At 34.0% G+C, this 13,847-nt stretch overlaps 2 protein-coding genes across 2 annotated transcripts in view; one reads left to right on the top strand and one right to left on the bottom strand.

Annotated features, from left to right (window-relative positions):
• Positions 1–13,847, top strand: part of IMMP2L (inner mitochondrial membrane peptidase subunit 2) — a 398,309-nt gene that overhangs the window by 154,032 nt on the left and 230,430 nt on the right. The window lies entirely within an intron of this gene.
• The window catches only part of LRRN3 (leucine rich repeat neuronal 3), a 32,387-nt gene that overhangs the window by 1,051 nt on the left and 17,489 nt on the right, over positions 1–13,847 (bottom strand). Inside the window, 2 exon segments of the mRNA XM_014309196.2 lie at positions 1–2; positions 4–1,884. The exon segment at positions 1–2 is cut by the window's left edge and continues 1,051 nt beyond it. Of these exon segments, the coding sequence (XP_014164671.2) occupies positions 1–2; positions 4–1,535 (1,534 nt within the window). The 5' untranslated portion in view covers positions 1,536–1,884.

The following is a 13,847-nucleotide window of genomic DNA, read 5'->3' as shown; positions in this document are numbered from 1 at the left end:
TTAATCATGACTGACTTTAGGTCTGCCCCAACTAAATTTGTTGCTATACATGTGTATAAGCCACTTTCTCTTTGTGTTACATCACTTATGTCTAAAGTTCCTTCGGAATGAATGTAGTATTTATCAGAGATAGTATTAGGCAAAAGTTTGTGTCCTGATGGTGTTATCCAGTAGATTTCAGGTTCTGGCTCTGCTGTTGCTCTGCAATGCAAAGAAATATGGCTGCCAGCTTTTAAATCCAATGTAGATGGAAAACTTTCAGGAGCTATCAGAGGAAGACAGATTTCCATCATTTCCCGAAAGTGTACCTGTCTCACATTCTGACCTTGGAATTCAGGAGGGTCTACACAAAACAGGGACTCTGGCTCCATGAACCGAATGTTTGTTTTGTTCATGTTAATCCAGCGGATGACACAGTCACACCTGATGGGATTGCTGTGTATGCTGACTTCTTTGAGGTTAGGCAGGGACTCCACTGTACTGCGGTACAGTGCGCTCAGCGCGTTGCTGTTGAGCATCAGCGATTCCAGCTTGGGAAGTCTGTAGAATGCATTGGGGTGAATGTATGATAATCTGGGGTTATTGGTTGCTTCTATTTTTCTTAAATCTGGCAAATTGTCAACAGCAAGACTATCTATAGAAATCAGTTCAGGCATGTTATTAATTCCTAACTCTTTTAGGTGCAGCATATTGCTAAAATCTCCTCGTCGTATTCTGTTAATGGGATTCTTATTTAAATCCAGAAATTTAAGATTTGTAGCCTTTTGAAGAGCGATGTGGGGCACTCTAACAAATCTGTTGTCATAAAAGGAAATGCTTTCTAAGTTGTCAAGGCCAGCCAAAGCATTATCTGGTATTTCAGTGAGATTTATACCTGCTAAAACTAGGCTGCGCAGATTGCTAAGAGGCTTGAAGTTCATGTCTTCAATTCTGATTATTGGATTTTCTCCAATCATGAGAATTTCAAGATTAGGAGTAGCTTCAAACCACTTTCTGTTGATCACTTGCAGACCATTTGAATTGAGATGAAGTCTGAGAAGATTATTGAGGCCTATGAAAGCTCCTGGTGCAATCACAGAAAGCAGATTATGATTAATATAAAGCTCTTGTAGATTGTTGAGTCCAGAGAGACATTCTTCAGGGAGCTCAGTAAGTTTGTTTTCTTCAAGGTACACTGACAGTAACTGTGGTATCTTTCTAAGATTAATACTGGTCACTGAGGATAAATTGTTCTGAGATAAATCTAGACCAGTTAAATTCACTGGGAAGTCTACTGAGTGTTCAATTTTTGCAATATTATTAGTTTGTAGAAGTAGAACTTGTGTGTCAGCAGGCAGCGTGGCTGGAAAATGAAAAAGGCCTAAATCATTACAGTCTACTGTTGGAGCTTCCATGTAGACAGACCTGGGGGTGAACCATGGTCTGATTTCACATATACATGACTCTGGGCAGTCTGCTTTTCTTCCTACGGCTTGTAGTAGAGCAGTGGTAACTAGACCAAGCAGTAAATTAATTTTGAGTTGCAGGTCCTTCATCTTAGCCCAAAGGTTCAGGAAACTAACAGACCCTTTAGTATTCCACAGTTATAGTCTTAGAATTCAGTATGACCTGGTCAATTAATACAGCACAGTCTTGCATTTATCAAATGACGATCGTGAAGGACTTCCTTCCTGAGGATGTGATAAATTTGTAACCAACTTGTCCAGTAGTAAGAAGCATTTTGTGGAAATGAAGGTCACTTTGTCCTTGATGACATAAAATTGATGAGCTTTGTAAAGATGAAGTATGTATAGATGGTCATAGGAGATTAAACAATTCATTTATTTAGTAGTATTAACTTCAAATCCCATGATTGATTAGTGTTTGCAGGAACGACAAGATGACCTAAAATACAAGAAGAGGAAATAATTAGTATAAGAAGCTATAAAGTTATAAATTAATTTAGCCATCTTTTGCTCTGTACTGTTAATTATTGCAAGTAAGAAAGGAAAATGATTGTGGTGTCTGGAGTATTATAGTGGTATCCAGATAGCATAAATTAAGTTAATATAGTAATATGTCTTTAGACTTTTAGCTTGTCATACATCCAGGGGAGTATTGTTATACAGAAAGATGAAGATCCACAGAGTATAAAGTAAAATATATCAGTGAGATTTTTCTACATATTTTATCCCCCTTTAAAATATTTTCTTTTTCAGTTATCTCTAGAAGCAGACTAATTTCTGTTGGCTTTGAAAATGTAAACACTGAGAAAAATCCTACAGAGCATGAATGCTTAACTTTTTTACATAAAGTTTGTAACTATAAAGAATGTAATTTATCTATAATGAAAGGGAAATGGAATGGTTGGATTAATGCACATTCCTAATGACATTCTTAGGCAAGCCTGCGAGATATTTATACAGAAATATATGAAACTGAAAATCCTCAGGTTTTATAATTTTTAATACTTTTTGTAGCTGCTGTCTAGAAAGAAAACTTTTTTTTCTTTTCTTTAAAGTGTTATTTAGAAGGAAATATGTACCCTATAATAAATAGCTTGTCATCTTGGCAAATTCAGGCTAATCACTGACTTTCTTATTTTGACTTCAGTAACCTCAATTGCAAGGAGTATTAGCAAAAAAGTGTCTTCAGAGTGATAAGGGAAGAAAAAAATTACACTAGCAATTGCTTCTTTTCCCTGTAGCTCTGCAAGAATCTGAAGTCTGTAGACTGCCTTCAGGTCCCAAATTATAATAAGGACTGAAACCTTGTGGCATCAATGCCACTTGTGGCATCAAATGTGTGCTTTCCGGATTTTTGGTATGTACTTTCTTTTTGTGGAGTAAAACAAATTTGACTTTGAGTGTACATTTTGTTCCAATGCATGTAATACAAAAGCTTCTGTATTTTCTTATATAAAGTAGTACACATTCAAAAGCTTCTGTGTTTTCTTATATAAAGTAGTATACATTCACTGCTTAATTTATTTCAGAATATAGACTTTACACTTCACCTAGACTTTGTTTCTGAAGGCTATTGTGCAATACACATTTATGCCCTTTCTCCCCTGCCTTTAGTGCTAAAATTCACATTGACATTTTTTACAAACCTTAAGATCAATGCTTAATTGACATTGATAAATAACTTTGAAGGGGTTGCTGTTATAGATAGACAGAATTGCAAAAGCTAAGTGTCAAGCATTTGGATTTATGTGTCCTTTCCAGGCCCTGGAGGACTTGGCATAGTGACCACCCAGGCATTCCATAACAGTGTAGAAGAAAGGTGTTGGACTGTGTGAAGTAATATGGGCATTGGGACAATTTAAATTACAATTTGGCAAGTCTTTGAGGTGGTTCTTTGTGTTATGTGCATTTAAGGACATTTAATATTTTATTTCAACATGTAAGTTTATTAGTAGAGTGAACAGACAATGTGTGAGATAAACATACAGAAAACATTCTGCTGTTTTGAGGATCAATAGTATGTTTTTATGCACATGGCCCAGTTTATACTAAAATACTAAGACATACTGACTGAAACAGTAAAAATATAATCTGTTCCTTTGGTCTGGGAAATGAGATGAAATTGAGGCTTGCAGAAAAATAAAAGTTTGTGTTGAAAAGTTAATGCCTACAACTTGCTCTTAATTTTGCCACCAGGAGGCAAGGCGGTACCCCTAAGTGGGGTACTGTCACATTTACTAAAGATCTTAGTAGAAATCCTTGTATGCCAAATGCACAGATGTAATTTCCTGTGTAAGGGGAAAAGAGGATGGCCATGTGACGGAGAATTTTTTTGGTCGTGTTCTTCATGCATACTCTTGAAGCACATTTTGTGCTGACTATTGTATTTTCAAATGGATTGTACATTAAAAATATATTTCTAGCATGAAAAATACAAAATGTATGTTTCAAATAATTAAAAGATCATTGAAAATGTTACCTGAAATGTAAATTAATTGAGATTCAACAGACTACTACTGCAGATGTCTTATCTCAGCCTTTTGATCCCACTATGATGCTCAGGGACTTCTGCTCAGTAGAGGGACTTGTGAAAGCATTCTGGGGAAGCATAACAATACAGCTGACCTGATTTTCTGTCCCTCCCTGGAAATTTGCTATTGGTCACTATGAAACATCAAATATGGACCAAGATGAAGTTTTCATGTGTGTCCCAGACACCTGAGAGGCTATACCATTTAAAGTACATAAACTACATTTTCATATACTTTTGAGCCAATATGCTCCTGTATTTGCATTTATACTCCTAATTTTAAGTTCTAGTTTCTTTGGGATTCTCAAACCAAAACTAAGGGCATCAGTGGATATTTCCATGTCATATATATCAGATAGGCTTTCTGCAAAAGGCAGCAGAAAAAAAGAAGAGCTGAGATCTACTTTGTTATGATTTAATCTGATGTCCTTTCTGGTGAATGCTTTAGCTAATAAGTCACCAGCTCAAGCTCATATGGTGTTCTAGCATAAATCTTTCTTATTTCTTTGGTTAAAGTGCTTCTGTCTTGTGTAAAATATTCACTGAGGTTGAGTGGCTTGAATAACAGATTGTAGAATAATTTTGACACTTCCAGCCCGCAGCCATCATTCCAAAATACACTGTTTCAATGGAGAAAGATTTTTTTGTTTAAATAGTGGCATATCTATATTAAAAAAATATGTTTTTAACTGTCATTCAAGTTGTGGTATAAAATAATGTTTCTAATAGAATGGACATCCATGGTGGCTTATGACATCATACAATCATAGAATAGGATGTGTCAAGTTGGAAGAGACCCATAAGGATCACCTGCTTCTGGCAGGACAACTAAATCCTATGACAGTAGTAGTCTTCACATGACAGAGTACATGAAAAAGTGATACATTACAACAGCAAAAATTGTATATAATATTTGGAGTGGCAAATTTTTTTTTTTGTCTTTTGTTTATAGCAATATTATAATGTGACTCCAATACACATCTTGACTAAGAATTTAAGAAAAAATGGATTGCTGGTGTAAGTTTTCCTGTCCCACTTGAAGCGCTCAAAGCCCAGATCAAGTTAAGCAGTATAACTGCTTAATTGGTTGCAGTGATTGTGTGAGTGCGTCTGTATGTACGTAACTAATTTCCAACCGAGATGTCTTCAAATAATTTTCAAGTGAAAAATGAGCTGTCATTCACGGTAACAAAATAACCTCATGTAAATTGCACTCAGCAGCATAAATTGTATCTGAAGTTCAGTTTCCTTGAAGAATGTGGTGTCACAGAGATAAGTGTTTGTATTGGAAAAAAAGAATTTAACTTCATGTTACTTTCAACTTCTGGAATGCATTGATTCCTTTTCTTCATTAATGTGCTAGTAATAGTAAATACTGAATAAAATTGAATGTAAGTGCTCTTATTAGCAGTGATTTTCAGAGGTTTTTTAATGTGTTCTGGTGCTTTAAATCTGAATGCTTTGTATCATCTAGAGTTTTATGTGAAATTTTAGTAATTTGAATGTCCAGTTTTAAAGGTTCTATTATAAGAAGGGCATAGAGAACCTGAAAGTTATTTGTTCTGTTTCTTTGAGTAGTGTTTAAAGTAACTGAGGTTTACACATAAAAGTTTCTGTGCCAAGAATTCATTTTCTTTCTTGTTTTAAAAAATAAGTTTTTTCAAATAATGCAAGTATGTCAGCATAACCTCTTTGTTAGTGGATTTTGGTGACCTCTCAAGATTATTGATGTGATGTTCTAAGCAATTCTTAAAACTTGTACTATTCCTAGGACTTTCTCAGAGTAGTGAAGCTTCTACGGGTAAGTCTCCACAGCAGATTACCACCAGTAAGCTGAGGTGCAGGATGGATGTTTCCACACAAGCAGCAAGAAGAACTGTGCATCATAGTTTTGGAGTATTTGATGTAATTCTTTACCCAGCTGCACTTATAAATCTTTGTGGGTACTCTGATTGTACTTGTATTTCCTCATCCAGATGAAATAGTATGGTTTGCTTCCTAATGTCTGCAAATAAAAAGGCTAAATTTTTTATATCTAACAAATTAGTATTCCTTATTAGAGCTTCAGGATTTTTGTTGTTGTTTTGTGCACCAGAACTTATGTACTAGATGCTTGCGCTTAAATCTTTATGATCAGATTATCTGTTTTTTTCTGGAGGTCAATCCCTCTTGCCCCTACTTGGTGTCTTACTAAACATGGTGTGTGTCTTCCTTTTAAGGTATTATCTCTTGCTTTTAGAAAAATGTACTCTGATGGGTGGGACTTTTTGCAGCCTAATTTTTTCTTGTGGAAACAATGATTGTTACGTCTTAATTAGGTTTCTCTGATTTACCACTATTGACAGCTGGAGTCTTGATTTACAAGAGGGTATCACCGTTATGTGAGCTGGAAAAGACATTCAGTGAATGAATAAACTGAGCAACATTTGTCATCACTGGAGCAACAGACAGCTAAGAACCAAGTCAGAGTGGGCAGAAAGGAAAAGAAACACGTCAGATTTTGGCAATCATTCTTTTCCACTTCAGCAGTTAGAGAGACAGCGATAAAACCTAAAAATGCAGCAGTTACAGTGCAATATGCCCTGCTGGCAATAAGGCAAACAGTGCACTTCACAAGGACCAATTTAGGGGTGGCAAGCATTTTGAAAACACAGCTGTTCATACAAAGCTACCTTTCAAATACATCAACTCAGAGAGCACTTCTCAGTTCTTGTCATTATAACCACTTTGAGCAGTTCTATGGACAGAAATCTGGAAATGTCACTAACCAAAAATTGGGTGGGAGACATTCCATAACTTGGTTTTAGTTGTGGCACACAGAGGTTTTTTGTGTTTTCTAAATGTGGGTGTGAATATATATAGACTGAAGTTTGAATGTTTAATATCTTTCTGATGATTTTATAAAGCTTTTTTCCCTTGTTTGTTTCATGGCCAAAACAAACGAAAAATGCTTCCTTGGGGATTTTCTTATTACACTACAATTAATAAAAAGATGCAGCATCTTATATATTTGACATGTTTCATTAAGGCACAAAAAGTTAGTATTGTAGGTATAATAGACTTTCATAACAGAATTGGTCTTGAAATAATATTTATAGAAGTAAGCTATACTAGCTGATCTGAGAGGATTCCTGAAAATTATATAGGCAGTGTAAAAATGGAAAGCATTTCTGCTAGCCTATGCAGACTTGCTTTCATTCCACTCTCTGGAGCACTCTCTGGTGTTTCGTTCTGTTTCTCTTTACAGAAGATAATATGCTCACTGTAATATGCTCTTAATATTTTATATTCCTACATGTAGCTAAAATATAGCCTCACATTGAAAGACAAATGAGGATTATCTAGAAATTTTGTGTTTCTGAGGTGTTCTTGAGAGTGTCAAATGTCTTAAGTTGAAAATCTCAAAAGTGAGTACCTGAAATATCTGGACATTTGTGAAAAATTTGGGTAGGGCTGTGCTGGGACCTTGACTAATTTTAGAAATCCTCTTTACTTTTTTTCTAATTTTTGATTTTTAGAACTTCAGACTGGCCCTGAATAGCATTACATGCAAGATGTAAAAGAAATGGTAAAGCTGGTATTCAACCCTAGAAGCCATTGGAACTATCTGAATAACTATTTCAGCATATGTATTTATATTTATTTTGTGAACTTGTTACAACTCCTTTTAATTTTTCTCCTTAAGTGGAATAGATTTGCTTGAGGGAAAGCCACAATCTTGGAATGTTTAATATGCCTGTAAAACAGGACATGTTCTCATACCTTAGACCATTGCAAGAATGACAAGGTTTTATAAATAATGAATTTTTTTATATCAATGGACATTTTGTGATTTGAGGTGACTTTAATCTACAAATACAGATAGGGTCAGAAAAACATGATCAGCTACATTTACATGAGCTTTAACCTTTGTCTCTCACTAACTGGCTTACTATTCTTTTGTTCTTGTTTATAGTCTCTTAGTGGAGTTTAGCAGATATATGAAGAATTATCACCACATACAATTCATTCAGATCTCACTATAGTTCTCATTCCTGTATCAATCAAAAATTACATTCCGGTATTTTGAAAAATATTGCAATATATTGAATCTTACAGCTTAGAAAACACAGTATTCAAAGTAGATGTGATGAAAGCAAAAGGTTAAATGAAATCCAAAGGAATAGGTATATATATTAATTTATTGTATATGCCATTCTAGAATAACTTTTCAATGGATATAAATGAAAATTCACTAAAATATTTTTTAAAAATGGAGGATAGAAAAATATTAGTATGTTTACTAGCTTGTTTTAAATGGGATTATCATCACTGACCATAGGATGGCAGACAACTTTGAGAGTACCTGTGTGTGCAGTAAGATGTTTGTCAATCAAATTCAAAAAGCTTAATAGAAATTGTATTTTTGTTACCATTATCAATATGGTGTCAGCACCATCATTGTGCATTGGAGCTAAAGCAGTGGATCAGGACCATCACCTTGTGAGTTCACTTGCTGCTAAACAAAAGCCTGATCTTTACTCAATGGAGCTTAAAAATGAAGTGCAAGATAAGGAACAACTGATAATACAGATGGGTAAGAGAAAAAAGTCAGTGTGGCTATTTCTGAATATCCTTGGGTTTATTCTTCTCCTTTAGCAGTAGTCTACTAGTTTACTATCATGATCCTGCATTACTTTACTAGTCTTTAATTTTAGATTTTCCTTCCATTGTTCTGTCTCTCATGTGCTTTTAACTTTTAATCATACACTACCTAGCCATTGAATACATCTCTCGTTTCCACAAATGTCACAGCAAAAGGTGATGAAAAGTTACTTTGATCTCACAAAGGAATTAATCATTTCAGTAATTACAGTTACCACCTATTTTTTTACTTCTCTTAATTTAAAGTGCACAAAATAATTTCTTTTGGTGAGTGGAGGTTTTAGAAAATTATATTTATATGACAAGAGAATGAGTTTCAATGAGAGCCACACATTTCTTTACCATTTGTAATTTAACTTGTCATTTGTGATTTGGGGTGACTTTAATCTACAAATACAGATAGGGTCAGAAAAACATTATGATCAGCTACATTTACATGAGATTTGTAATATGGCTTTACAAATATTCTAATTTGTAATATGGCTTTACAAATCCTCTTGCAATATATTCAATGCTTGTCCATTAAACTATGCATAATTTTATTTACTTGGATCAAGAAAAAACAAATAAAAAGAACCTGAACTGATTTTAATTTTATTTCTTCTTCCTGAATCAGATATTGCATGTATAATTCTGATGTTTTTATATAGAGATGTATCACATTGTGAGTATTACATATATATTTTCTAGTTGTCAGAGAAAACAGACTAAAATGTTACCAATAACTCTTCAAAATAGTTAGATCCTTGGTATCCTTGCTGTAGTTCTTAGCCTTAGACAGATTTCACTGTGTGACCTATTTATCATTGCCATTATTGAGCCATTATGTACAAAAATCATGGCTGTATCTTAGGAAAGTAATATGTTAGTTTAATTTAGATTTATTCGTACATGTTCAGCTTCCTTTTGACAGTTGTCATGTTAGCAGTGGAGAAGCACATATTGGCAGTTACCTAGGCACATAGTTGGCAAGAGAGCAGTCACGTTCTGGATGTGGGTGCATGTACCCAGCTACCAGATGCTTCTAGCAGATGGCCAGAACTAAAGATTTCAGACCAATTTTGGCTTGATTTTCTAGAAAGCTACCATACAGATTCTGCAAGTCTGTAGTACATTTGACTAGTAAAAAAGCCTAGCCAAAATCCAGCAAAGCTACTGGCAAAATCTGCATATGTTTTTCCTCTGGGGCTCTCAAAATGTAAATATTAAAAATGCCTAAACCATAGAAATAGGTGTGTTCAGATATCTGTAATAAAGGCAGAAGCAGATAGTGGCGATGTCACAGACATTTCTTTTATGAAAAATCTTCTCTTAGGATTTTCTTGCTGAAGCTGAGAAGTTCAGCAACCAGACATAAACAATAAGTTATCTGCTGCTGTGGAATGTAACAGGTCTGCCTGGATTGGCCGCGTTTAGATGTTTAGAGTTGGTGACCAATCCAGAACTGAGATCTCTCGGACACAGTCTGAGAGAGCTGGTTTGTTATTCATTCTTTACTTTCTATTCTTAAGTAGTTAGCAGCTCCTAGAAACTCTCCTTTTCTTTTCTTTTTAGTATAGTATAATATATATATATATATCATAACATAATAAATCAAGCCTTCTGATCATGGAGCCCATCTCGTCTCTTCCTTCACCCCGAAAACCTTGTGTCCAACCGACGACATGGCTATACTTAGAACAAGATATTTTCCTTGGGAATCGATTTGTCTTTTTTTTTCTTTTTCTTTTTTTCTTTTTTTCATTTTTTTATCATGGGGAAAAAGGTCACTGTAATAAATTAGCATAATGATAAACATGGTAACTTTAGGAGTTATAATTTCTATTCTATAATTTGTCAATAACAAAAATTTAGGCTTGGAAGACCTAAATTACTTTAAATTGTCAGTCTTTAATGGCAGCCTCTGAATATTTAGTGAATTTACCTTTTAGTTTATTGGTAAATGTATGGTTTGTCTGGGACATAGTCACGTCAAGATAAATGCTCTTATAATAATAATATTAAAAAATGTCCACTGTGCATTGTATTGAATATCAACTGTAATAATCCAAAAATTTAAATGGGTTTAATGAATGCACCTATATCAGAAAAATTCTGCTACAATCACATCCAGTAATTGATGTATATTTAGAACATATTACATGAATTTTGCTTTGAGATACATGACAGAAAAGCATTTATTGCTTATAATTTTAGTAAAAAAACCCTAAAAACCAAAAAATGGTTTATTTTTTAGCAGCCAGTAGTGGATGAGATATCTATTATGAATATTCCTACCAAATTAGGCTGACTTGGTTTTTTATAATTGTGACTACATTTGGTGATTACTTTCATTCAAAGCCACCTGGTGAACCAGGTTCGCAATGTATTGTTCAATAAAAAATGATATTTATTGTAATTTTTTTGGTAATTTTTTGTAGTGCTTTTGTAATTTTTTGGTAATTTTTTGTAATTTTTTTGCTTGAGGCAGTGTATAGAAATGGATCGCTAAGAAATAATACTTCAGGATGCAAGAACTGACAATGCATAAACCAGAATCTTATTGTAAAGATCAGGAAATAAAAGTTCTCTTTTTTGCTGTGTTCTAAAACAGTTGGAGTAATTTAGGCATACTCATAACTCACAGAGATACTGTCATGTACTGTTTTGATTGCAGAAAGTATTTAGGTTTTTATTTACTTTTAATTACAGTTTTTGCTCAACTGAGCATGTAATTAATAATATTACATGTTAAGGTTTTTTTCATGTGATTCTCAAAACTAATGTTATATTTAGACCTCAAATTATGGGGGTTTTTGGCTTTTATAACCTATTTGTTTGCTCTAATCCACACTATATGTTTACCACGGTTCACTTTCTATTTCCCCAGAAATACATACATAAAAATAATGATATAATCTTCTCAAGATTTTCTTTTTAAAATAAGACCAGAAGAAAGAGATAAACACCAATACTTACAGTTAAGTATCATATTCCTTCTACGGTGTATGTCACTACAGCAAAATAATCTTATAGTTCCTGGAACATTAACTAAATCCTCTTTCAAGTGTTTTTGTTTCCTTTCAGAATTGGAAGTTTATTTAAACCTTTTCAGCCTGTGTAGATAAAATGTCCACCAATTTCACTCCATTATTTCCCAATGTATAACTCTTCTGGTGTTTTACTCTTATTTTAAAATATTCTTTTAAATTTTGTCTGAAGTGAAAGATTGACTCAATTCCTTAATGTTAGATGATTTGGCTCATTAGCATTGAACAGGATTACTTCAGCTATGAAACTTACATTATCTAGTCACATCTTGATTTTGTATTTCTTTTTTAGCTTTCCAGAATCTATCATCTTTGCATCCCCTTTCTGAATTTTGGATGCCAAATTTGACATCAGCAGAAAATCTGACATTCTGATCTTCCAAAGAATTTTGACCAGTGTTCATTGTTCAAGAATTGATACCAATCAACCAGATTGCAATCGCTGTAATCAAAAGTTTGCATTAGATTTTCCATGCATCCTTTCTCTTGCATTTTTTTTGATTCCTGCTTGTTTTCAAGACTTTTGATAGACATATCTGCTGTATAGAGAATGCTTATATAGAGGCATGTAGGAACACTACCTCACACATTATGATCAGAACAATGGAGATGCACAGATATATTTGTGCAATGAAATGCCTCTTGCTATGGAAATTTGCTCTTCAGGCTAAAGAAAAGGCAAGTTTGAATTAAGATACTGAAAAGATGCTATTAGTGGTGATTATGGAACAGCTTTCTTTATCATACGTATTAAAGTGGGACAGATAAGCCATTTCAAACTATCCTTCCAAAGATTGGATTGGATTCCAAAGAAGGCATAATTTTGTAATGCTGTTATGCCAAATCAATTCGCATCTTTATTCTAAGGCATTTTTTTTAAGCCTGACATCAGCTTTTGTGCTTTCAGATAATGGCATGGTTGTCTTTTTCAGCAGTAAAACAACTTGAATAAGTAAAGATGGATCTTACAATAGTGTGATATTTCAACAATGTAAAATGACAAGTTATGCTTTCAGGGTCTAGTAGTAATTTCTGATTCAAAGGTGGAAGCCATCAGAGTGATTATCAGAAGTAAGGAGAAAGACATGGTATGCTTGATTATGCATAGGAGGACCACTGGCACCAGAATGCCTGTGAAACAAAAATTATGACCCCAGCAAATGCCAAAAATCACGTTAGCTTATTGGCTACAGGTAAGAACCCTCATGAAATGATGTATATGGTGCTGATCACTGAGGTTCAATACAACAAATTGGAATAGTACAGAATCAGTTGGTATGAGGAAAATGATAACAAATATTCTGAAAGAGGATGAAGGTGCTTCCTCTGTAAAACAGTTTTAATTTGTTGACAACAGAGGAGAAAGGGTTGTTAGTTCTTTGTACAAATATTTAGTACAGTGACAAATCATTTACAGCTAGATAAGGAGTAGTTATATTTATTGAATAAACATGGAGTTGTTTTTCTCCCTGTATGTGCATTATAATTCTAGAAAAATATGTCAGCTATGAGGGGCCATATGGAGATTAATTGCTGGTGGTCTTTGTTGAATTAATAAATGGTTCTCCCCAGTTAACTAGGAGTATGTATGGAAACTAACTGGAACTAATTGAAAATACATACTGCCACGTATGGAAAATAATTGGGAGTATATATAGAGGAAACATCGTGGGCAAACATAATGGAAGAGTACTTACTCTTCTATAAGTGTCCTAGGTAAATTGTTTAGAAGCATAGAAAAAACACAGGAAATCTCTAGATGCATGCTGAAGGTGATGACTTAGGTATTGTTTTTGAATCCTACATGCAATATGCAGTATTTAAAACTATATATGCTGCTATAGTTGAGAAGAAAAATACACATATACCATGGAAGAGTTTAAAGGATTGGACACAGATATTTGGAAGGGTGTATTGACTTAAGTTGTTCTTCCTTATCTAGTATGGTAAAAGCAGGCAGACAGCATCCCTATAGCGTTTGATTGACCATCTGAAAAAAGAGATTAAGATGTGGAGGTGTTTCTCTAAAAATATTAATAGGTCTTCTGTGTTGCAGCAGTGCATAACAGGTAGTCCACATACTTTGAAAATAATTCACTTGATGGAGTTAGCTGATGCAGTACAAAAACCAATACCAATAAAAAATAATTGAAGGTTAATATAGTTAATCATAATATAAACAGGTAAATGAGGATAATC

Source organism: Geospiza fortis, unplaced genomic scaffold, assembly GCF_000277835.1.
Source record: "Geospiza fortis unplaced genomic scaffold, GeoFor_1.0 scaffold429, whole genome shotgun sequence".
NCBI classification, from domain to species: domain Eukaryota; kingdom Metazoa; phylum Chordata; class Aves; order Passeriformes; family Thraupidae; genus Geospiza; species Geospiza fortis.
This window is presented reverse-complemented; position numbering and strand designations above follow the sequence as displayed.